The sequence below is a fragment of the Pogonomyrmex barbatus genome, unplaced genomic scaffold (genome assembly GCF_055798465.1).
Source record: "Pogonomyrmex barbatus isolate J1 unplaced genomic scaffold, ASM5579846v1 scaffold8, whole genome shotgun sequence".
Classification (NCBI taxonomy): Eukaryota; Metazoa; Arthropoda; class Insecta; order Hymenoptera; family Formicidae; genus Pogonomyrmex; species Pogonomyrmex barbatus.
This window is the reverse complement of record NW_028297182.1, coordinates 7,927,337-7,953,124: the sequence shown is the minus strand read 5'-3', so window position 1 is coordinate 7,953,124 and position 25,788 is coordinate 7,927,337. Positions and strand designations below refer to the sequence as shown.

Sequence of the window (25,788 nt, the reverse complement as noted above, 5' to 3'; positions counted from 1 at the left end):
GTTCTACCTACATATAAATATATATTAATATATAAATCTATAAAATTATGTAAAAATGCAATACTAGTACTAGTACTAGTAGTATGCGTAATATCATAAATTATATTAAATTATATTAATATTATAATTATTGTCATAGCGTTATTATTTTTATAAAAGTATTTATTTTTATGAATTTATTATTTTCTTATTAAATATTTTTCTCTATGTTATTTAGAGACATATCTTTTTTTATATTATTATATAGATTAAATTATAAAAATCAAATGAAATTAAAAAATTATTATATATATATATATGTATATATATATATATATATATATATATATATATATATACATATATATATATAATGTCTCTAAATAACATAGAGAAAAATATTTAATAAGAAAATAATAAATTCATAAAAATAAATACTTTTATAAAAATAATAACGCTATGACAATAATTATAATATTAATATAATTTAATATAATTTATGATATTACGCATACTACTAGTACTAGTACTAGTATTGCATTTTTACATAATTTTATTTATATCCATTTAATGAAATTGCAAATACGTTGCTGTTAGAATGTTTCTCGTCAGGCTAAAATTAAAAATAAAATATACTTTCGTGTTTATAAAAAATTTGTAAAAAAATATAAATTATCCTTACTATCAAAGTAACTCCTATGAGTACATCGGCATTAGAATATAATTGTCTACGCAAAGATATTGTTATCAACTGCGTATTCAATTGGGATTGAATAAATCGAATGACATTTTTAATATTCGTCTTGTCTAATACTGCATCAATTTCATCCATAATAAGAAATGGTATTTGCTTGTCACTGTAAAAATTTTAGTTTTTTTGGAATATCTCTTTTATCTGCACCCATTAAAGCATTCACATTACAAAACATTTTGTTAAAATTCTTAATGTTAAAATTAAAAAATACCGTTGCATTGCAAAAAATAATGCCAGACTAGCGAGTGATTTTTCTCCACCAGATAAATATTGCAATGGGAGAAAACCTTTAGATGGTACTATGCAATTATATATTATATTGCCTATATATGGTTCCTCGAGATTATCTGAGAAGATAATTGCTTGAGCCGACATGTCATGAACCAAATTCTGTATAGAAAATATGTCAAATAAAAATTTAATATTTAAAACTATATTAATTATGTAACAAGTAGAATTTTAAAGAGAGCATGATTAAAAATAACAACTTTATATGTAGAATCTATTTCTGCGGCAACTTGCTCCAAGTAGTCTGAAAACAACTTATATCTCTTCGCTTTTACTAATTCAAATTGAGTTCTTATTTCATCAGATTTCTTACGGCAGTTTCGAAGATTTATATTTATCTCTTGCATTTGATCCGTTATCGAATCGATTTTTTCATCGATCTGTACATTAATTCAAAACTCATAAAACTCATAAAATAAATTTTTAAAACATAATCTAACATAAAAATATATACTACGTAACATTACATACATTTAAATTGGGCTTCAATATATTATTTAATTCATTCTGGATCTTTATAAGTTCTTTACTAAGTTGTTTAGTCATGTCTTCTTCTACACAATTGCGAATATCTTGAGGAAATCGCGAAAAATCAATTTTCATTGATATCTCCGAGTCTGTGCTCAAACTTGAGCTATATGTAAAAATGTCTTCATTTTCTGGTCTATGCGATGTCTGTAACTTTGGAATAACGATATCTTCTATCTGTAAAAAGAATTATATCTTTAAATATGTAAAAATTATATCTTTAATATTTATTATATCTTAAACATTTATTATATATTCTTAAATATTAATCTTTATGCTAATTAAGTGGTCAACGCAATATTTAAAATTTAAGATTTGTACAAATGAATATTTTCAAATAAATTTTTTAAAATAAATATCTTTTTTAGGAACTTACAAACCTTGCATTCATTGAGTATAGTATTGCATTCTATTTGTTTCTGTTCTATTTTACTCCGTATAGCAATGTGGGCTTTCTGATTATCTAAATATAATTTTCCAATAACATCAATTTGTAATTTATATTGAGCTAATTTTTTTTCTACATTTTCTATATTGTTTTTCTCTTTTGCATAACTATCCTTTAACACCGACATTTTTGATTTTGCCTGTTTGATTTTCATTTTTTCATGACATTCTTGTTGATATGCTTTATTCCATTCTGTTTCAGCTTGTTCCAAAAAGTGTTTCCATTTCAAAATTTTACCTTTTTACATAAAATTTGTATGTATAAAAATATAATTTAATAATTAGAAAATATTAATAATGTAAAAATACATTAACAAAAATATAATTTATAATTTACTTTCTGTATCGTTCTCATTTTCAAAGCGCAATTGATTCTCAATATGATCATATTGTTTCTCCAACTCTAGCTGCTTATTTTTTCGCTCTTGATAAGTCCTAAAAATTGATATTATTAATTCTATTTTTTATACATATTTATATATATATTTATAATTAAAAATTAAACATACCGCAAATTATTCTTCTCATAATAACTAATATCCGGTATATTAATATCTTTACAAAAGTCCACAAAAATTTCATCTTTAATTGTTTTAATAAATTTCTCTATATTTTTAACTGTTTCATCTTTTTGTTGTATATTGTTTTGAATTTTAGATATTGTCATCTGAAAATTTTAATATTTTATATATATATATATATATATATATATATATATATCCCAAAGAATATACAAATGAAATAATGTAACGTACTTACATTCAATCCAAGTAACTCTCTATCGAGCGCATCTAATTCTTCATGTATTCTAACAATTTTATTTTCCTATAAATACAGATTTTATATATTATTATTTGAATATCATTTAATAATATTATAAGATATAAACTTTTGGCTTTTAACTACATACAGTATCCTTTATATCTATCTCAATGTAATTATTTCTGAGAGTAAGACCTTCAATTTCTATATTAAGTGCATCAAGTTCAGATTGCATAACAAAAATTTTAGGCAAATTTCGGAGTTCTTGTATTAATTGTGCCTAAAAATATATATAAATATAGTATACATAAATAAATATATATAAAGTATATATTATATAAATTGTTATACAACAATTTATTATATTAATATTGCAAAAAATATACAACCTTTCGTTCTTTCAATGCAAATATCTGTTGTTTCTCCCATTGTTTTGCTTTTACAATTAAATCAGTCTGTCCACCGGATATTGTACCATCTTTATGATAAAAACATCCATCCAATGATACACACTAAATATGATAAATATATAATAAAATTAATAAATAAAATTAAAAATTAATAAACAAAATAATGACAATGTACGCATTATTTGTGCAGCATACGTAATTTTTAATTTCTAAAATATTATTTTTTTGTATTTATTATTTTTATATATTATTACACTGTATGTCTTGTTTTCATCAGTTTTGTATGCCATTGTTTCTGCATCTTCAGCAGTCTCGCAAACTAAAATATTTTGAGTGATAAATAAAACAGCTTTCTTTATAAATACAGACGAAATCTCAAGTATGTCATATAATAATTTAACATGTATCGGATCTTTTATAGCACTGTAAAATGATAACATGTGTTATATTAAAACAAATATATGTTATGTTAAAAGTATATTTTTTCTCAATTCTTACTAACCGTAAAGATTCATTCAAATATACTGTTTTTATTGAATCAAGGGGTAAGAATCTTTCAACACCTATTTTTTGTTCTTTTAAAAATTGAATACATTGAATTGCTGTTTGCTGCATATCAACGATAATGGCATCCATATTTTTACCAAAAACTTTAGTTATTGCAACATTATATCGTGGATGAATAGGCTTGCACAAATCAGATATGCGACCATACTAAAAAATAAAGTGCAAATTAATTCATAATTAATATTTATAATCATTATATTAACAATTTGAATAATGGTTAGCAAAAGTAATATATACTATGCCCGAATGGAACTGTTTCAACATTTTAATTATATTATTTTTTTTAACTTCTTGTGAAACAGTATCATGATCTATAGCAGCTTCAGAAAGTTCTTCTGAAATCTTTGCAATATCATTCTCCAAATTCAATAATTTATTCTCTATTTCAATAATTTTCTGACCCAGTTCCTGTATTCTTGCTTTCTTGTCCATTAACGTTGCTTTGAATTCAGCGTCTAAATTTTGTAGTTTTTTAAGCCGCGTTTCAAGATCTTCTTTCGATAATTTTATCCGCTTTACTTTATCCTCCAATTCATGTTTACATCTATTTTTGTTATCAAGTTTATCATGATCCGCTTGTTTATCACGCATTAAATTGTTTATTTCCTTTATAGAATCCTTCGCTCGGCATTCAGTCTCAATCGTCAATTCCATATATCGTTTAACCTTAAATGTATTTTTATTAAATAAAAATTTAATGTAAAATAAAAAATTTTTTCATAATATATATAATATAAGTATAATATTAATTATAATAGTATACGTATGTATCGCTATTATACAGTATACCTGAAAATTACTGAGTTCTATAGTACTCATCTGTGATGCTTTTCTTAATTCCGCTAATTTGTTATCTATTTGTTTTAATTCATTCTTTAATTCTTGAATGACTTTTTTCCTAATATCATGCGCTTTATTTGCATTATCTAAAGATACACGAGCACAGTCACGTTTTTTCTGCCAGTACAAGATATTCTCCTCAAGAGTAACGTATTTAACTTTGCTTTTTTGAATAATATCTTCCATTTTTAAAATATCTTGTTCAATATTTTCGATAGTACTAAATAATGATTTAAACTGTAATTTTGTATTTTCTAGTAAATGTATCGCAGCTTCCTTATCGTGTAAACATTCATCTATTTGCGATTTGATTTTTCTTTCTTCATCTTCTAAAGATTCAATTTCTTTCTTAATAAGAAGCAATCGAATTGATTGAAATTTTAATTTTTTCTTCTTCTAAAATATTCGATAATTATTTTATTAGAATTACACGCAAAGATTGAAATAAATAGCAGTTTCTAATAAAATTTTTTACATAAATTAGGAAAAGAGATAACATACATATTGTTTTTTTAATTGTAAGTATTTTTCTGTTTCTTCTTTTTCCATAGTGGCATTTTTCTTTGTAAACAATGTTAATTTTTTCATTTGGTGTGCAAAATGTATTTCCTCTTCCGCTTTCAAAAGTTTTAATTTTAATCTGTCATAACATCAAAAATATCTAATCAATTTACTAAATCTTATAGCAAAACTAATGTAATCAGTTAAAATAGAAGTTCTCGTGTACCTATCATAATCTGCTTTATACGCATTTGAATTACTAATCTCTTCAAACATCTCGGTCAATTCTTTTGGAGTTTTTAATGCATAACTTTCAATGTAGCCCTGAGGTATTAAAAAATTCCCTGCCTTTATATCCAAATTCATTTTTTGCAATTCAGCCATATAAATTACGCTCGTAACAATCTGTACGATAAAAGACAAAATGATCATTATTAAATATATAAGATAATAAGATAAGGAAATTAATAGTTGTGATTAGTTGGAAGCAATATTGTGAGCAAAATTCCACCTTGTCATCCATTTTGTATTGACTAATTTCGCCATGTATCGTTCTTGTGAAATTCTTTTCTTCAATGTCGTCTATCACAAAGATGATTTTTACATAGGTAGCACTGCAGAGTATATGATATATGATATATGATAAACATCTGAGCATTAACATTAAATTAATTAAGAAATAAAGGAGGCTTATATCTTTAATACCCATATGCTGATAATTCTTCAGGATATCCATAAATGAGTTCGTTAAGGCGTTTAACGCGCAAAGCGCTAGATTTCTCCCCTAATACGAACCTTACAGCATCCATAATATTTGATTTTCCTAAAATACGCAAAGTATTTTACATATCTCGATTGAGATATAAAATACCAAAAAAAAAAACAAAGAAAAATCATATAACATTTTCAATTTTTTAATTTGACTCGATTCAAATCAGCTGTCTTTTTTCATCTCGTGCTTTTTTTCCGACACTTTTTCTATCTCTCTCTCACACTCTGACTCAAATAAAATATTCTATTACTATAAATAAAAAACTAAAAAAAAATTGAAATTCTTAATTTATTTATCTTATCTTAATAATATTCTAAACATTTCAGAAAATAATTTTATTTCAAGAATCAAATTGAACATTTCCAGCGAAAAATAAAGATCGAATCGACATCGATATCGATTTAATGGTTCATTTCTCTGGGTTATAGAGAGTAGATATAAGAATCTCACCAGATCCATTTGGACCGATTATTGCCGTAAATGGCTGAATAGGACCGATTACTGTTTCTCCTTTGAATGTCTTAAAGTTGGAAATCGTAATAGTATTTAAGGAAATCGACATTGTTAAAAGAAAGCGTTTACCGATCGATCGATTATGAAAAGCACGGTGAGCAAACGGCTACTGAGAATCGAGAATATTCGGATCGATTATGAAAAGCAGGATTACCAACTTACGGACTTCGAAATTTTATTATAAGACAGCAAATGAGTGTCCAATTGACCAATCACATTTGTCAAGCGACATTTGTCAATTTCGCAATGCGAATTGGAATTGGTCAATTCCAATGGAATAATCGATCGATTAAGTTAATCTGAAATGGTAAGACTGATACAGAGACTGATCGCTTCTTTTTAGCTGAACTTCTTACATCATTCATTTTTTTCCTTTTTCTATGTTAGAGAAAAAAGAATGAATGATGTAAGTTTAATTAAAAAAAGAAGTCTTAGAATTTCTCAAATAAAATTTTAAATATCATCTGCCATTGTCAGATAAACTATGATGCTTTTCAAAAATAAGTCACAGGAAATTAATTAAACTTCATTAAATAACCATATTTATTTATAAATTATATCATTCAATCAATAAAATATTACGAATTATTTTTAAATAATTCATAATATTAATCATAAAATATATAATAACAATAAAATAATCAATTCATTCGAGTAATAATATTAAGACACATTGCATTACATTGTTTAAAAATGTGTATTGCAATAAATAGTTTGTTTTTGAATTTTCGCAAATTTTTATTAAAGTTCAGTTTTAAAAGTTATTTACATTACTCACACAATTTGTTTTATACTCACACACTTATTCTCACTTTTATCCTGACTTATAATAGATACATACGATCTAATTTAAAAAGTAAGATTTTGCAGTGAGTTCAAAATAACAATAAGAATACAATAAATCTGGAAAGTATATAATATAATAATACATATACAATATTTCGTGATAATTATATATTCTTCGAAGATGTTATTAAAAATCATTTATATCAAATCTATAAGAAAAAGAATAATGATTTCTTTTATATAATAAACATCTATGAAATGTGCGTGGGACACGTAGTTAAGTCGAGCGTTAGTACTTTGCTTTCCAAACACTCGCCTACCTATAATATTTACATAAATATACATAAACAAATTATAATGTTAATAAAGATACTTGACTTATATTCAAATAATTTACTTACGTCCGGGCAAATTCCAATGAGTGCGTCTGCATGTGAATAAAATTCCTCTTTCAATGATATAACGATCGTCTGCAGCGAACTCGTTTTATCACGAATATAACTAGCCACTTTTCCTATGTTAGTATTATCAAGAGCCGCATCGATCTCATCCAAGACAAAAAATGGCGCAGGTTGAAAACTGAATATAGACAAACATAAAGTGAATGTTAATTCATCGTAGTCAAATTGTATAATCAATTTAGCTTTGTGTTCAAACTATTAACCTGTGTATTGCAAATAATAGAGCTAGAGCAGCGACAGTTTTTTCTCCACCGGATAGATTGGACATTGGCTGAAACCGTTTGCCTGGAGCCACACAATTATAATTAATACCATCCAAGTAGGGTTCTTCAGGATTTTCTGGTCCAAGAAATGCTTGAGCAGATTGATTCTTCGCTAGACTCTGAACACATAATATATAAATAAAATTACATTAATTACATTAATTAAACTTATCTATAAACAATTGCGCAGATGATTTTGTGCAAATTCATTATTCACAAACCTTATAAATAGGATCAATCTCATTTGCCACATGTTCGAAACATGCCATGAATCTGTCGTGTCTTTCTTTTTTCACCTTCTCAAATTGTGTCTTCGCTTTCTTCGCTTTTTTACGAGACTGTTCAAATTCTTCATTAGTTTCTTGTAATTTCTCTTTCGCTAAATATAATTTTTGAATTGCCTAAAGAAGTGAAAATGTATGTTCTTATTGTTTTCTACATTTATCGACACCTTTGATTTCTAATATAATTTATTACAAACCTTCATATTTGGAGCTTGTATACGCTGTATCGTATTTTGCAAATCGTTTATGGTTTTCGTTAATTTGTCAGTAGTCTTTTTAATGTCCTCTTCCTCTACATCCTTTAAATTTTCGGGCAAAAGTGCATAATCTATGGTAATCCTCCTTTCGCGTTCGTATTGTTGTTGCGTGCTCATAGCGACCAATAATGAATCATTATTGGTTTCACTACCGTTTGTCGTACTTGTCTCACCTGCTATATCTTCCATATTTCCGTGCAACATAGGTATCGCGATGTCTTCCATCTAGATATTATTAAATATTCGTTAACTCAAAAATCAGTGTAACAAATAATAGATAACGCGAAGTTCCATATATGCACATCAATTTATAATCAACGCATTTCATCTTCAATTTCTAAATGCTTCAATTTATATAATTGTAACTATCATTTTGAAAATAACAGAGAATAATATAATCTCATCAATGATTCAAATATATGATCATCAACGGTACAAACCTTGCATTGCATCAAGATAGCATGTCGCTCGGCTTTTTTCTGTTCGATTTTTGTTTCAATCGTGTTAAATTGTTTTTGAGCTGACTGAATATCTTTTGCAATAGCTCCCACTTCACGCCTGGCTTTACCGATTTCGTCTTCTTTCTGATCAACTTCCATTTTTTTAGCATTGCGAGATGATTTCAACTGCTCCATTTGTTGCTCGTCATGGTCGATCTCTGCCTTTTGATTAGATTCGGTTTGTTTTGCAGATTCAAGTTTATCCTCTGCATCTTGAACCGCTCGTTCCCATCGCAAAACATTACCTATGTTATAATATAGTATTAATGAAAAGCAAAACTTTTAATAATATAATATATACACTTTTTCATACAATAAAATTTGACATAAAATCGTATATATTTTTTCATAACATACTTTCTGTATCGCGTTGTTTCTCAAAATCTAGTTGATTATAAATGCGATTACATTGATTGTCGAATTCCATTCTTTTCTTTGCCCTTTCTTGTTGTGATCTGAAATAACAGTATATTCAACTTTAGCATCTAAATATATAAGATAATAAAATACTTATTTTATAATAAAGTCTTCCGTACCTTAATTCTCTTTCTTCATATTGACGAATATTGGAGACTCCTATTTGTTCACAGAAACTGGCAAACACGTCGTCCTCAACATTGTTCATTTTTTCTTTAATATTTTGTATTTCTTGATCCCTTTCAGCCATGGTCTTTTCAATAGCAGCTATTGCAGGCTATTAATATATAAAAAGTATTAAAAAATATTTTCTTCGAAAAAATTGTGTGTACATTTATAATATGTGTACATTTATAAAATATATGTCAAAACTTACACCAAACATATTTAATTCATTTTGCAAACCATCTAACTCCACTTCAAGATCTGCAATTTGTTTTTGCTACAACAAATATTTAAGTCATGTATTCTGAATAATTATCTTAATAATCTACTACATAAATAATACAATACTCACTGTGGCAGACAAATCGCTTTTGTTGTATTTTAGACGAGTCTCCAAACCACGTATTTGAGATTCAACTGTGTTTAATTCGGATTCTTTGCGAGATTTTTTCAAAGATTCTCTCAGTTCTTCTGTTAGCTTTTCCTGTATAAATTAAAGTATATAAAACATATTTTTTTCTAATATATAACATATAAAAATAAATAACAGATAATAATTACTTTTTGTGCTTTTAATTGAGACATCTGCTTTTCATCCCATCTTTTCGCTTTCTTTGCAAGATCCAAGCTGCCACCAGATATTATGCCAGCTTTTTGATAAAACGTACCGTCTAATGCGACACACTATAAAAATTATATATATATATATAAAACTTATATCAATATTACTTCATTTAAGCAAAACTCATGTATATACACTTACATCATATCTAGTTTTCTTATCCATCTCATATGCTACTTTATTTGCATCTTCTGGTGTTTCACATACAAGAGCGTTATTAGTTGCAAAAAGAACTGCTCTATCAATGTCTTTTGGAGAAAAATGCAGCACATCATATAACAATTTTACATTTTTAGGTTCTTGTATATTACTGCAAAACAATACGTAATTATTACAAATTTGCATAAATAAAAAGATATAAGACAATAAAATAAAATGATGCAAATAATTAATTTATTTACCGAAGACGTTCTTTAAGTGGTTTAGCTTGTATGTAATCGAGCGGCAGAAATGTTTCCGGTTCAAGATACTGCTCCTTTAAATATTGAATACATTGCCTGGCCGTTTTCTCAGTATCTACCACAATAGCCTCCATGTATTTACCAAGTACTTTTGTAATTGCAACATTATATCTCTTGTGTATGGGTTCACACATGTTATACATACGATCATACTAAAGAAAGAAAAACAAGATATAAATAATTTCATTTTTTTTTGTATAAATATCAAAAAGAAATAATACATACCACTCCAGGAAACAAACGTTTAAAATTTTCTACAATTTCTGTTTTCTTCTTAGTTCTGGATACTTCGTGCTTATCAACTTTAGCATCGCCAAGTTGCTCCGAGATACTCTCCAATTCTCGTTGCAAATTTTGGATCTTATCCTTCGATGTACCGACATCGGACTGCAAATCAGCTCTAAGCTTTTTCTGATCCTCCAATGCAGCCTCTGATGTTTTTATATGTTCCTCTAATTTTTCCACTCGCTTGAGCGCCTCATCTCGCATATGACCCTTCTGTTTATGCTTATTCTCTATCTCAGTCTTCTTCCTGCCTTCGTTATCGAGTCTATCTTGATCTGATTTTTGTTCACGATTGATAGAATCGAGAAGCTGAAGATATCTAGCAGATTGTTTGCCAGCTTCTTCTTTTAAGCGATTATATTCTTGTACCTTAAAATTATTTCAGAAATATTAATTAAACTTATTTCAATTTGTTTTTTATTCATAATTATTTAAATATTACACGGTTTATATTTATACCTGTTCATCTTCTAATTGCACATCTCTTCCTTGTAATTGTGACTGCCCTGCTATACTTGCTTCATAAGCAGCTTTAGCTTCTTCTACTTGTCGTAATTCCTCCTGCAACTCGTGTATGTCTTTTTTATGAGCCTCGTCCGCTATACGCGCCTGAGCCAAAGCTTTGCGCGCGGACTCCACTTTCTTCTGCATATGTGCAACACGTTCTTTGGCCTTTATAAACGTTGGTCTTTTTTTCGTAATTTCTACTTCTACTTCTCTAATATCTTGTTCTATTTTCGCAAGATCTCTGCCCAATTTAGCAGCATCTTTCTTCTTTTCTTTCAGTAATTCCTCAGCTTTCTCCTTCTTCTTTTCAATCTTTTCAATTTCGTGCTGTTTCTTCTTTTGAAGAACTTCCAAATTTTCAGTATTCTTTTCATTATGAAATAATCGAAACAAATGCAATTCTATTTGCTTTTCCACCTAAAAATAAAAAATAAAATCTAATAATTAATAACTATACATATAAAAAAAAAATTAAAAACATATATAATTTTAATTTCCTACTCAACATATTACTATGATATTAAATATTGTAACAAAATTGAATATACATACATATTCTTCCTTAAGACGTTGATATTTTTCAGCTTCCTCTTTCTCTAATTTTGCTTCTTTTCTTTCAGCGGCAATTCCTTTCTTTTTTTGATATGAAAATTGCGTTTCCTCTTCAGCTTTCAACATTTCTGTTTTCAATCTATAATATTACTATTATTATTTTCAAGCATATGCTATCAAATATAACTATATGCAATAATATTTAAAAATTTACCTTTCATATTCTGTTTTTAATGAACCAGAATTACTGATCTCTTCAAACAGAGCAGTACGTTCTTTTGGATTCTTCATGGCTATAGATTCAACTGCACCTTGGAATACCAAAAAGTTTTTTGCTTTAACATTAATACCAAGTTGTTCCAACTCATTAAGATATACTTGACTGGTGACAACCTATGGAAACATTTTAAGGATTTTGAACTATGCATATGCAACTGACTAAAATTCCAGTTGCAAAACTTACGTTATTATTGATTCTGTGTTCAGAAGAAGAGCCTTGCACTGAACGCATAAAACTTTTTTCAGTTCCATCCTCCAACTCAAATACAGCTGTTACTGAAGCACTATATATAGTAAAAAAAGCTCATGGTTATATATTTCAACAGATACAACATAGAAATTATAACATATAATTCTAAAAATATATAAATCATTATCGACATAGACATAGATATAGACAATCAATATAGATATTATTTATTATCAATATAGATATAGATCAATATAGACATTATCTATTATACATGATAGATTACCTTCGAGCCACTGGCATCCCAATAGATGCACCGTGAATGAGTTCGCTAAATCTTTTGACTCGCAGGCTGCTAGTCTTTTCGCCCATGACAAAACTGATAGCATCCATGAAGTTGGATTTTCCTGTCATATAACAAGAATACATTATAATCTTACAATCGTACCGACTTCACCTATCAATGCAGAACATTACATCTTATGTCCAATGAATAAGATGAGTGATTTTTGTAAAACAGGATCTAATTTGATTAATTTAAGTGTGTAATTACAGTTTTGAGGAAACGGTCATCGCTCAACTATGCATTCAATGAACGTACCCATTGTTGATATACAGAATGATAACCTACCTGATCCATTAGGACCAACCACTGCCGTAAAGGACTTTAATGGGCCAATAATAAGCTTCCCTTTGTAAGACTTGAAATTTTCAACTTCGATATGTTTCAAGAACGCCGGCATCCTCAAAAATAATTAAAAAATCGCGTGAAATTGGAAAGTAGCGTAATTGGCGCCACAAAATTTCCAACGCAAGCAAGCATCAACATTCAACTGTCTTCTTCAGCGAGGGAATAAAAAGGATAAGAAGAGGAAGTTTCATTAGAAAACACGAAACTGCGATCGCACTGCCATCTTTGGAAAATTGCTTCACGTATTCAAAAGTAACATTTCATTGGTCGTACGACAAATTATTTGAACGTGTTGATTGATTACAAGATAGAGGATTCTGGAGGATTTCTGGAGACTTTAAAACTTTACTATTTAATAGCTAAGCAACAATGACAAGAAAAATATTATTTTAGTGCTGATTTTAACATCGTTTCACTATCTTCGATTAACTTAACTAATCAATTAAGTATCAACTATGATTGATTAATTCTGATATATCTAGCTTAATGACAAATGCGATTGGTCAATTTCAATGAGATAATCGACTGATTAAATTAATCAATGATAGTGAAAATCGGTCCTATCTCCAATTAATTTTATCAATCGATTAAATTTAATGATTATCAACAAAACTTAAATTGATGGTATTATTTTATTTTTTATTTTCTGCAAATTATGATTTATTTATGTAAAATATAAAAACATTTAAATAATTATATATTATTTATAATTAAATAATTAAAAATTAGATTAAGAATGATCAGTTAAGTTTTACAGTTAGCAATTTAATCGACTGATTAAGCTTATTGAAGACCTGCCTTTACAAGTAGGTTTTTTTGTCAGGCAACATTATGCATAAGATTTTATAATACTGGATATGCCTTTTGAATTAAAGTTGATGAGAGAGAGAGAGAGAGAGAGAGAGAGAGAGAGAGAGAGAGAGAGAGAGAGAGAGAGTAATGTTCTATCTCTATATAATAGATCAAGAAAGCAATATTTTATATCCTTCTTTATTATGTACTTTTGGAAAAGAAAGAAGATATAATACATCTACTCTCTCTTTTTTTCTAAAGGATGGTATTTAGTATTATAAGACCTGACATAAAACTTTTTCCCTTAATACAAATAATTCACAAAAAGTAAAAAGTTTTCATTGAATTTATCAATAAAATTTTTTATTTTTCACAAGTTCGCATTAGGAGAAAAGATACGTATGTCAACATACAAAGAGCTTTGCAGTTTGCTTCTTTCCAAAAATCATGTGCGGTATAACCACAAAGATAAAATCAGATTTTTATTTCATCTCAGTCAATTATTTATATTTTGCAATTGCTATTTTCAAAAGAAAATCAAAATATGAAAATGAAAAAAATATAAAATATATGTTTAATACAGTTTAACATAGTATTTAAAAGCATTGCGGTTTGAATGGATTTGAAATCAAAATGTCATTTCTAATAAAATTTTATTTTTATATTAGTATTAAAAACTTGTTACATTCTTAATTGTTTATTGGAAATCATCAAATTTTATTAAATAATAAAATGTAAGTAATAATATTGTATTTATCGATTCGAATCCTGTTACTTGGCTAAGGTCAATGAACTTCTGTAAGTACATTATATCCACATGAGGCCTAAACAAACAACAAAACCAATCTTGAATCTGTAATCGTGAAATACGCGCAGTGCTTTAAAAAATAATTTTTTATTGAATACGTTAATGCTGTTTAATGAATTTAATAATGATTTATATAATAACATCATATAAAATATTCTACTATTTCATCTACAATTTATTTTGATATAATTGATATTTCTTCTAATAAAAGAATTTCTAAACTGTAAAACATAAATGAAAATTACTAATAATTTTATTTATCTTCATTTAATAAAAATACAAATAAAATATCAAAAATATTTGTTACATATAATTAGGCCTAAGAAACAAATATGTAAAATAATATTATATATTAATTTATTTTTATTTTGTAAATTCTAGCTGTAAATAATTGTGTCGATAATTAAGATTGATAATGGCTGTCACGATGATTTTCGTTCCTAAAATGTCAACAATTTTTTATTTTGGATTTTGATGATTATTCAACAACTTTTTTATATATATTTTATAAATTAATCTGATTAACTTAATTGGAATTCGAAATTATTTAACACTCGTATACATTACAATCTAAACTTGCATGTAATTTAATTAATTAAAATGAAAAAAAGATAAAAATTTCTTTTGATTCTTAATATATTCAATTCATAATGTAAACTTGACACTGTAATTGATGAAATTATTGAGGAAGATGGCGCCACTGATAGAAAAACCTCTCAAACTTATTATGCTTCTAACACACAACATTTGAAAAGAAATCTAACGATAATCATTAATTTAATAATTAATGTAATTCTTATAAATATTTATTGTTCAATTAAGAATGGTTTTTTTATGTAAGAGAAATTAATTCTCAAACTACATAAATTCTAAAATCTCGTACAAATTTTAAGCTATTCATATTTTGTATTAGATATATTTAGAATTTTAACAAATAAAAGCGAAACACTTAAATATAATAAATATTTATCTTTACAATGGTTTATGATATAAACATTTTTTATTTTCTGTTTAAATTCTGTTGAAATTCTGTTTAAATATTTTTATAACTTTTTAAAATTTTACATATACAAAACTATAATCTGATTTTGTTTGTTCACAATACCTAGATAAAATGATAGAGATTTAGAAAATATATAAATTATGTTATATAATTATATTATTATAATAATATATATTATATAATATTTTTTTCAATATCTTTATTATGCAACACATAACTCTATAAAATAAGCTCACACAATTGAAAAAAAAATAATTTTTAGGAAGAAAGAGAATTATATCAATCCAAAATTAATAACTTCGAATTTATCTTAAATATCACATTTCACTCAAGATGAATTTATACAATAAAATTACGTGGGTCAAACATGATGTTAATTTCTTAATGCGAAAACGCTTAAATATATATAAGATATTTGAAAATGTTTATTGCGTTTGTTATTCTTCTGATTAATCAGAAATCAATTCGAATTAATTTCTTAACGAGTTTCCGTTTAATCAAAACCGTATAATGAATATATGAATATATAAAACATTAATAAGTTACACATATGATAGAAAATGTCTATTTAGATGACAGATAAAGATACTTTGAAAAGCCTTTGATTATAAAGTCGTAAATATTATTAAATATCAGTGTAAATAATAAATTGTTAATATCCAAAGTAGGAAGACGTTTGCATCGAAAGTGGATTCATGATTTGCGTCCCAATCAATGATTTGGTCTCATTCGCTAAAAGACGGACTGTTTAGGGTACGAGGCTACGAAGGGCACACGAAATAGGATGGAGGACGGAGAGAGGGTGAAACTCGGTGAAAGAGGTGGACAGATCCGGGGGATGAAGGCGCTATCGGCCGTGAATAATGCGCGGTGGCGTTCGCGTCCCATCTCGTGCATGCTCGTGCGTTCGATTCGGCGACTCGGCGACTCGGCTGGATGGATTGATAAAGATTAAAGGTAAAGGGAGGTGGCAGGGTCCAGGGGTGTTTTGGAGTTAGGCGACAGAAGTCAGCCAGCGAAACGAAGCGGGTGCTCGCTCGTGGGGGATGATGTCACATAGGGGTTTCCCCCCCGTCCGTTCCTCCGTCGTCCACCCCCTTCTCTCCTTTTCCCCAAGCGTAAATACATACAGATGCAGGCTGGATTGATGCATTGACCAGACGCAGTGACGTAGGTATCTCACGTAACGCGACAAATTCTTTTCTTCTTCACTTCATTGCTCGTGTCGACAATTTCCCTTGTCATGAATCCGATCGATTAGAGAGATCCTCTGTGACTTTAATATAGAACTGATCGATTGACCTCCTGAACTACTTTCCTAAATTGTCGAAATACTTTAAACATTCAGTTTTAAACATTCAGTTTTCTAAAATAATTTTCATAATAATTTTATCTAAAATTAATTTCGATTTATTGTTGCTCTTTTTGTTTTTCCAGAAACTTTATATATTTAAGAAATATTATTAACATTTCAAATATATATTATTTAAAAGATTACTCAGATAAGCTCAAAAAATTAAAAATACGATTATATTATATCAAAAACAAGTTTGTTTCATGTTTGCTAATGATTTGATAAGTAAAATTACAATGTTTTTTAAATAGCTACAATGTAGATAAAAAAAAGATTATCATTTGTGTATATTTTTCTCTTTATATTTTTAAAATTAATGTTTCTTTAAATATCGTTTCCTTTTTTTTCTTTTCTTTTATGTTTTAAATACATTTATCATTCGAATTAGTGTATCTCACGTTTGATAACAACTGCGTATCTGGTGAACCAAAGCAAACAGTACGCCTTTTCTGTCTCAATGATCAATGTATGACATTATCTTTATAAAAACACGCTACTACATGAGACATAAATTTTTATACAATATACATGTCAATCGTATCGGAATAATTCGCGCCGTAGATCATTTTTAAATACCGTAGTTTTCGATTTTTAATAGCTATTGTTACCGTGCAAAGACATATTTTTATTCCCATAAATGTTATAAATAGGTGCATTTTTATTACCATAAATGTTATAAATAACATATCGAGTAAATGCATACAAAAAAATGGAATAATTAACGTTCAGTGCAGATAATTACTTACGATTGTCTTAAGCGACAGTCAAACATAATCGATTACTAATTGTAACCAAACAAATTAGTTTTAACAAAGTGACGATTCTTGATTTTCTGTCCAGCAAAAAAAGTGTTAAAAATGAACTTCGACCAAACTCCGATTTAATGATGATTATTAAATCATTAAAATACGATTCTTCGGAAGAGAGACAAGATGTCCTCAAAGAAGACATTCTACGCCAATGCGAGCGGAGCTTCGTTCGCCTCGGTATGACTCACGCGATCTCTCTCGCAGCTTCCCCTGCACGGTCCCGTATCGTAGCCGTGCACAATGGAGAATAGCAAATGCAGTAAAGGTAACTCACGTTCGCCATGGCCGGGGCCAGTAATACTAGTCCGAGTTCTCCCCTTGTTCTTCCTGGAGTACCCGCGGGCCACGTGGCACGATTTTCACCCCCGTCGCCATATCCTTCCAGTAGCGATCGTGGCAACGATCTCTGGTCGTCGTGAGATATATATGTATTATATCGTTTCCATGCGATCGCGGTCGGATTTGATTGCTCGTGCTGTTCTTGTCTTATCGCGATTTCTTTCCGCATATCTCTTCTCATAATACTTACATTCAGATGATATCTGTGAGTTATTTTATAAAATTATAGTGGCTGTAATTTCAAATGCATGCCAGGAAGCACATTAATGATAGATACTGATAGATAGATCGTAAACTTCCTACTTCGTAAAGGAGGAATATTGATATTTATTAATTGCGAATAACAATTCATTTTCAAATTACAACTAATCAAATTATATTTTTTTCTAAATATATTCGAGAAATACGTTTGATACATATTATATGCGAAGTGTAAAATTATATACATTAAAAAATAATTAAAATATAATTATTTGCTACAGATAAAATATATTATTTTTGTCTTTATTTATTTTTTAATATGAATCATTTATTAAATTTAGTTTCTAATAAAAATCTCAACAAAGAGTAGCTATATATGCTAAGAAGAATTAGGGAAATACTTAACTATTAAATATATTTTGTATTAATTTATTAATTCTTAGACTAAAGAAATTAAATAGGTAAGTAAAAAATTGAGTAAGATAAATGAAATTTCAATCGTAGTTTCTGCTGTTGCGTTATGGCACTCTGACACTTGAAAATGTGCGACGACAGAACGGAACCGTAAACGATCAATTCATGCGGCGAGCGCCTCGGCGAGGATCCTCAATTAAACAATTACACTTAAATTGAGTGGAATTCCCACCGCGGTACCCGCATGTTCGTTAACGATCATCATTCGGGCGCACCTACGAACTGTTAAGGTATACGCAGACACTGAGCTAAATAGCCTTTGATCATAAATTTCGATACACGTGGGCCCACATGTATCGAAATTTATGAATCATGAGATGATTGAAATTGAAATTGACGATAAGTCTGCGATTATGCTGGATGGACGGATAAAAAGTTTCTATACACTGAGAAAAAAATGCTGTTGAATCACCAGCATTAGTCTCATTGGAAATAATTTTGTTAATTCAATAACATTATTGACATTAATGAAACGAAGATCTTGATTATTAAAACAAGAGCATAATATACTGTTTAATAATGTCATTGAATTAACAAAATTATTTCTAATTAGACTATGCTGTTGATTCAACAGTATCTTTTTCTCTGTAGTAATATATTTGGAAATAGTCAGTTCTAAGATATATTTATTAAGGTAAATGAGAATACTGATACAATTTAAAAGAAACAAGAAGTCTTTTTACTTTATCAAGTAAAAAGAAAAAAAAAGCAATATATAAAAAGATGTAAAGTATAATTATTTAGAAATATAATTTTTAGAATAAGAAAATAAATTGTAAAAGCATAGTAATAAAACATTATGATAGAGAAAATATATAAATATATAAATATAAAATATAATCTAAAACATAAGAAAGTATATTGTTTATAATAAGAAATACAATACAATAATGTATAGGCCAATAGGAAACAAAAAGTAACTGCTAATTTAAAATTCTACAATAAAATATAAGATACTTCAGTGTAACAATTTATAGTTTAACCTACTTTCGAGAACTTCAGAAAATTAATTTTTTAGAATTGAGAAAGTTTAACTTCAGATCCATTTTCTCAAGTTTTAGTGAAGTGGCTTAAATCGCTGTTGCATCAAGGAATCTTTACGCTTGGAATTATACTTGGAATTACACTTGAAATTGTACATACCAAATTTCAGTTTTATTGATCTTCTATTATTATTTTCCTCATCCATATTGTTCAATTCATATTATTGCCAAACAAATTATAGAATTGTAGATAGCGAGAAATTTCTTCGTAGAGGAAAAAAATACTCGAGAAACATTCGATATCTGTTTTATACATATAAAATATGCGCAGTGTAATCTTTATTTATAGCTTACGTGAATGCCCTCACCTTTGCTCGCTTCTGCACACGTCGATAGCGATAAGTCGCTCTGTTTTATTATCCTCATTGGCCGCAACATCCTTTCTGCCAATTCTCCTATGTATTTAATTCTCTTTGTAACGCAGTAATTATAACATTATTATTCATAAAGAACTGTAACATTTTTTATAAATTCATAAAGACCATTTCGTAATAAATGAAATGCAATATTTATTCATGTGGAAAATATGATTATAAATAACTTAATGATTTAAAAGCATGTATTATTTGATTTTCTCTTTTATCATATAAACTCTCAAAATAAAAAGAAAAAAATAGAAGAATAAAAATATCTTGGAACAATGTCTACAGTACTTCTAATAAGTTAATAAGTATTCTAAATGCACATTATACATTTATATTTTTAATATTTATTTAGGCAGGCATAATAATGAACAGTTAAACGACGTTAAATCACAAACTTTAGCTACTTTATTTTAAAAAACGTGTATTGTTTTCGATTATACAAACAGACTAGGAATCAGTAAAATCAGAATTAAAATTAAACATTGATTATAGAAACTAGCCTTTGGCAATTTTATCCACATTTATAGAATTCACTCTCAGTTTCCATTTGATTGATATCTCTATCCCAATGTCTAATAAGATACGCATGGAGAAGAAAATAGAAGGAAAATTGTTAAGATCGAATATGTGCGGACGCGTACAGACTCGGCATGCCAGTATTTAAACATGAGAAGGTAGGACCAGGGGAGAACAAAATCGGCGGTCCATTGTGCTCAGGTGTGAGGCGTGTGCCCGATCCAGGGGCACAGGGGGTGGCCAGGGGATCAGAGGAAAGCGGGCAGAGAGGCGAAACAAGGGTAGATTTGCACACGCGGCACGAGCCGCTCCGACAAAGGGATGGAACAGATTGGAAGCCATTCATTCACTCGCTCGCCCTGTCTTTTTCCCCTGTATTTGACCGGGAAAGCACCGACCTCCGTCTCTCGCTACCCCCCCCCGCCCTCCCTCCCCGCTCTCGAATCGCGGAGTTTAACTCTCGGGATCACCCTCCTGCGGTACAGGTACAGTCAATCGCGTCACTAATTCTAAGTTTCATTAGGAAGTCTTTGTAATATAACATATAGACAACTATGGCAAGCGAAAGTTTTTGATGTAGATAACTCTAACTTGTAGTAGCGATTTTTATTTCTTAGTTTCTAACTGTTACAACGAAGCAGAAAATCACAAGGATTCATAAAGATTAATAAGGATTCATAAGGATCAACAAAGATTAATGAAATTATTTTTGTAAGACAGTAAAACTTTCCAACTTCATAATTTTCAATAAATTTTACGTTAATAAAATTTTAAAAATATTTAATAGTATAACAATAAAGCGATAGAAGGAACTTTAAAATTAGAACTTAAAATTAGATATATATTATGATGAGAAATAATCTCGTCATATATAAAATGTTTTACGAATGTTAGAACAAGAATTGAAATTAATATATCAGTAAATTCAGATTTTGATCTATGATTAACTCGCAAAATTATCTCGCACAATATATTTGTTCATTTACAATATTAAAAATACATATCAATTGCGCACAAGATATATTTTCTTATCTATGACATCTAAAATTGGTTTTACCGATGTTACATCGATTTTCAATCCTTTTACGAGGGACTCAAGTCTTTTATAAGAGATCTGATATCGATTTCTTTACAAGCTAAAATGATAACGCAAGGATGCACCTGGCGAACGTACGAATACGATTTCTTCAGTTATTACTCGGCCCTCGTGCGAGCAGTTCCAGATTCAATAACGGCGAACGAGTGAGTACTAAAAGCCTTTTAACGTGACCGACTGTACGTGGGGTACCTTTCCAGTCAGGGGGTGAAGAACCCCGCAACCACCCTCGAGCCACGTTTCGTGCACCGTGCGAGTAGTTATACGTGCGTAGATTTGTATGTACCCACGTACCCCAAAAAGAAGGATGGAGAAAGAAAGGATGAGCGAGAGAGAGAGAGAGACAGAGAGAGAGAGGAAAAGATGGGAAAGAGATGCTCGGAGGGGTAGGTTATGTTCTTTCCGCCTGCGTGCCCTTCTATTCAAGTTATTGCATTACTGGCTTAGCTTTGCTACCCCATAGCCGCCCCTTTTCCCGTGCGCAGAGCGGCGCGGCTACCCCATCATCCACATCCAATATCCACTACGGCTGCATTTCGCAGTGCACACCTTTCTAGAATGCGTAACCACCGAATCCCTTTAAACTCCATTTCTTACACCTCCAGAATACCTGTTTGTGTAGGTGTTTTGGGATTAAAGACTATTCACCATTTATAAATGAATAATTGTCCCAGACGTCAAGTGAGCGATAGACATACTGCAAAAGATAAAAGATAACACTTACAAAATCATTCACGTAAAAATTTCTATTGAAATACTTGTCTACTTTGAATTATTTACATAATAGTTAAAAATTGATGATATTGAACAAACTTTAAAAAACTGTTAAATCGCACATTCTTCTCGTTCTTTCTCGTTAAAAACATCATTGTATATGTATATAAGATGACTATTTTTTTAAAATAGTAATCTCGTATTTCTAGTAATAAAACATCATTGTGTTCTCTAAAAATATTCATTTTGTGTAGATGTGTATTTATATATAAAGATGTGCATTTATATAAAGCAAAATTTATGGACTTTATTCAATCTTATTCTAACTTCGCGCGATAACACACGCGCATAATAATTACTTCGTGTCTCGTTATCTGGAACATGTCAGGCGAATCACGCATCGAGAGGTAACCTCGTGGCATGATAAATCGTTGATTGAATGCAGAAGAAAGGATGCTGATGCGCATCGCGCAGAAAGTGTGATGCATCCGCCGACTCAAAGAGGCTTCATCAAATTGACTCGCTTGCTATTACGTCGCTCTCATCAAACGAAAATCCATCTGTACTATGTATTACCGATCCGGTATCACAATTAATTCGGCAGTGATAATTGATTTAGTAGTACTCATCATGAAAACGATTGAACGATTAATCTACAGCAATTCACAGCATATTTTAAAATTATTTAGATGATTTGCATAAAATCGTATATTACTTTATATATAACATTAACATATATAAAAACAATTCATAAAATAAAAATATAAACAATTTACTTTAAAATTAAATTTTATGAAATGTAAAAAAACAAATACTTCTTGATGTGACAGGACAATCATACATAATGCAGTGGTAACTCAAGACAGAAAATCCAATCGGACAACTTTTGTTTATAATACTTGGCTGACAAATTCGTCGCGATCGTTTCTCGAACAAAGCACTGGTGCAGTCGTCGCGTGTCGGCGGAATCGAAATTTATCGTGATACGCGTGCCCACGATTCGTCACGTATTAACGGAAGACCTATCCCGCGACAGTGCCTGTCGCTCGCGATAAAACACGCCCTACGTTCACAATTCGTGCGCGTCTCACGACAGATTTATGGCTAACGGCTCGTACACGTGCAGTACTTTTCAATTAGGTCGAACTGTATTTGGTTCTTCGTACTGACATTGCATAATTCCATAGTGTCGATTCTGCAATTTTGTAGGACAAACAGTTCGATCATTTTTCTTCTCACATTATTAGATTCCCTTTATTAACGTTAGAAATATCAAACGATCATTTCTATTTTTTTTTTTTTAATTTAATGCTTCATCAAAATAAAAATAATAATTGGTGAAAAGTTAGAAAATTCAAAAAATTATACATGTAATACATAAAAAAGATTAATTCAGAAACGATTTGAAATGATCATTAGATACTTCTGATATTAAAAGAAGAGTTTGTTAATAACTTCGTAATAATAATTGTATACTTTTAAAAATGTTTATTTCGTTAATAACGTCTGCCTTAAGCAGACGATACGATATTACATCGGCATGTAATAGAAGCTTTTTCTAAGTGACATGAGGTCGATCCTCGCGTACACGAGAAAGGATATCATTTCTTTCGCAGAGAACATGTCGTGGGAACGGCGGGTGTAGAGCATTCAGTGGCAAATATATCGATGACTCACGTGCGCGATCTCCTGTCAGCTCGTTTTTGCAGAATCGTTTTGCCGAGGGAGAGAAGGGGGTGTAGTTAGAAAGCCATGGGTGCGTGGCGTAGAGTATTCATGCGTACCTCGTCGGTACCTTGAATACAGCTTGCATACTAGTACCAAGGTACTAGAAATTGAAGGTGAGCCCTTAGGCCGTTGTCCATATGGCGTTGCATCGGTAGCCCATGAGTAAACTTCGATCTCCCGTAGATTTGACTGTATATACAATCTGTCCACCTTTCATGCACCACGACGACGAATCCATTGCCAATTATTGTGTTTTCACAAAAGTTTGCATAACATTAAAACATTTCCGAATTGGCCACAGCAACAGGAAAATTATTTCATCATATAAACATAATTGGTATTTATTTATTTTTTCATATTTATAGATATAGCATACACAAAATTAAATAAGATTAAATTTATTAATTACAATCCTTATTAATCCTATTTATCCTATTTATCCTATTAATCCTATTTATGTAACTTTAATATATTTAATTTCAAAATAGATAATAATCAAAAGTAATAATTAAGATACTTCATAGAAAAACATCTTTTCAAATGTAAAAAAGACAAAAAACAATAATGCACAATAATCATAATGGTTTTACTGTTTGCATTGGAAGTAGAAGAAGAAATATATCAGATACATCTTAGATACATCTTACGATATTTTATAAATAATTTTTCTTTATTCAATTGAAATAAATTTTTTCTTTTTAGTTTTATTAAATTATATTTATTTTTTAATCAAATCCGATCCAATCGATTTCTTAATAAATAATATGTATGATGAATTTTTGAGTGAGTGGAGGAAGAACAAGTACAGAAACAATCTTCGATGCGTTACAACGTTACCTTTGATAGCAAAAAGTCATACGATTGCGTGATATCTCGCACCGTCAAGTTTATCTCTCTTTCGGATGAAGAGACGTCATCACGCGAAAGGACGGCGAAAGGAAAAAAAAGAGACAGCGAAAACGAGAACGCCAAGAATTCATTGTACAATACGAAACTGCCATAGCTCCAGATAAAGTTACACCAGATAAAATTAAAATTGTTCTTAGCGCGCAACAAAAATCTCTATACGGAATGACTTGCTATTTTGTTTTTATGATGGAAAAAACGTAGCACACAATTAATTTTATAATATGTTTTTTAAAATTATTAATCAAACTTCTATTAAAAAAGTACTTTTTTAGTGCAAAGATTACATGATTTTATTATTCAATCTTCTGAATTCTGATTAAATAAAATCTTTTCGTTATGTCATACGTACATCAATGTCATCAACAAAAAAAGAAACAAAACATTCTTTACTATAAATATAAATAAAATACAAAATATGATATATTGAATTATAAATCTATAACATATTGCTTGTATACTTTGAAAGAATAAATATTTGGAAAATATTTAAGATATCTAAATAAATATATAGGATATGATAATGTAATATATAATAGACGTATACGAGTTATGGCTA

General features: G+C 29.2%; 2 protein-coding genes across 5 annotated transcripts; both read right to left on the bottom strand.

Moving 5' to 3' along the window:
• Positions 1-364: 364 nt before the first annotated feature.
• LOC105432210 (structural maintenance of chromosomes protein 1A-like) lies at positions 365-6,659 on the bottom strand. 3 transcript variants are annotated; one of them, XM_089084354.1, is made up of 19 exons: positions 6,524-6,659; positions 5,782-5,899; positions 5,588-5,690; positions 5,303-5,481; positions 5,077-5,215; positions 4,525-4,971; positions 3,973-4,401; positions 3,671-3,882; positions 3,423-3,591; positions 3,148-3,270; positions 2,907-3,038; positions 2,756-2,821; positions 2,506-2,663; positions 2,334-2,431; positions 1,930-2,234; positions 1,493-1,726; positions 1,222-1,401; positions 945-1,123; positions 365-836 (listed from the first exon to the last, which is right to left on the bottom strand). In XM_089084354.1, exons 2-19 carry the CDS (start codon positions 5,883-5,885, stop codon positions 599-601), a joined length of 3,495 nt encoding a protein of 1,164 aa, XP_088940480.1. In that variant the 5' UTR covers positions 5,886-5,899; positions 6,524-6,659; the 3' UTR covers positions 365-598. The 3 variants fall into 3 exon arrangements, with proteins under 3 accessions (XP_088940480.1, XP_088940478.1, XP_088940479.1); XM_089084352.1 differs by lacking the exon at positions 6,524-6,659 and adding an exon at positions 6,299-6,492; XM_089084353.1 differs by lacking the exon at positions 6,524-6,659 and adding an exon at positions 6,299-6,438 and having other exon boundaries at positions 365-592; positions 662-836; positions 5,588-5,899.
• Positions 6,610-13,253, bottom strand: LOC105432211 (structural maintenance of chromosomes protein 1A-like). Of its 2 annotated transcripts, none has more exons than XM_089084351.1 (20): positions 13,022-13,253; positions 12,677-12,797; positions 12,385-12,484; positions 12,136-12,314; positions 11,922-12,060; positions 11,322-11,786; positions 10,803-11,231; positions 10,518-10,729; positions 10,258-10,426; positions 10,056-10,178; positions 9,847-9,978; positions 9,706-9,771; positions 9,449-9,606; positions 9,270-9,367; positions 8,853-9,157; positions 8,353-8,637; positions 8,093-8,272; positions 7,812-7,990; positions 7,549-7,726; positions 6,610-6,660 (listed from the first exon to the last, which is right to left on the bottom strand). In XM_089084351.1, exons 1-20 carry the CDS (start codon positions 13,131-13,133, stop codon positions 6,625-6,627), a joined length of 3,666 nt encoding a protein of 1,221 aa, XP_088940477.1. In that variant the 5' UTR covers positions 13,134-13,253; the 3' UTR covers positions 6,610-6,624. The 2 variants fall into 2 exon arrangements, with proteins under 2 accessions (XP_088940477.1, XP_011645212.1); XM_011646910.3 differs by lacking the exon at positions 6,610-6,660 and adding an exon at positions 7,075-7,467.
• Positions 13,254-25,788: the final 12,535 nt, after the last annotated feature.

Coding starts and splice junctions, on each gene's coding strand:
- LOC105432210 (XM_089084352.1), bottom strand. CDS start 6,410: ATGTCGATTTCCTTAAATACTATTACGATTTCCAACTTTAAGACATTC. Junction 4,402..4,524: donor TAGAACTCAGTAATTTTCAG/GTATACTGTATA, acceptor AATACATTTAAG/GTTAAACGATATATGGAATT. Junction 1,727..1,929: donor CTATACTCAATGAATGCAAG/GTTTGTAAGTTC, acceptor TTCTTTTTACAG/ATAGAAGATATCGTTATTCC.
- LOC105432211 (XM_011646910.3), bottom strand. CDS start 13,133: ATGCCGGCGTTCTTGAAACATATCGAAGTTGAAAATTTCAAGTCTTAC. Junction 7,727..7,811: donor CTATTATTTGCAATACACAG/GTTAATAGTTTG, acceptor GTCTATATTCAG/TTTTCAACCTGCGCCATTTT. Junction 7,468..7,548: donor TCATTGGAATTTGCCCGGAC/GTAAGTAAATTA, acceptor TAAATATTATAG/GTAGGCGAGTGTTTGGAAAG.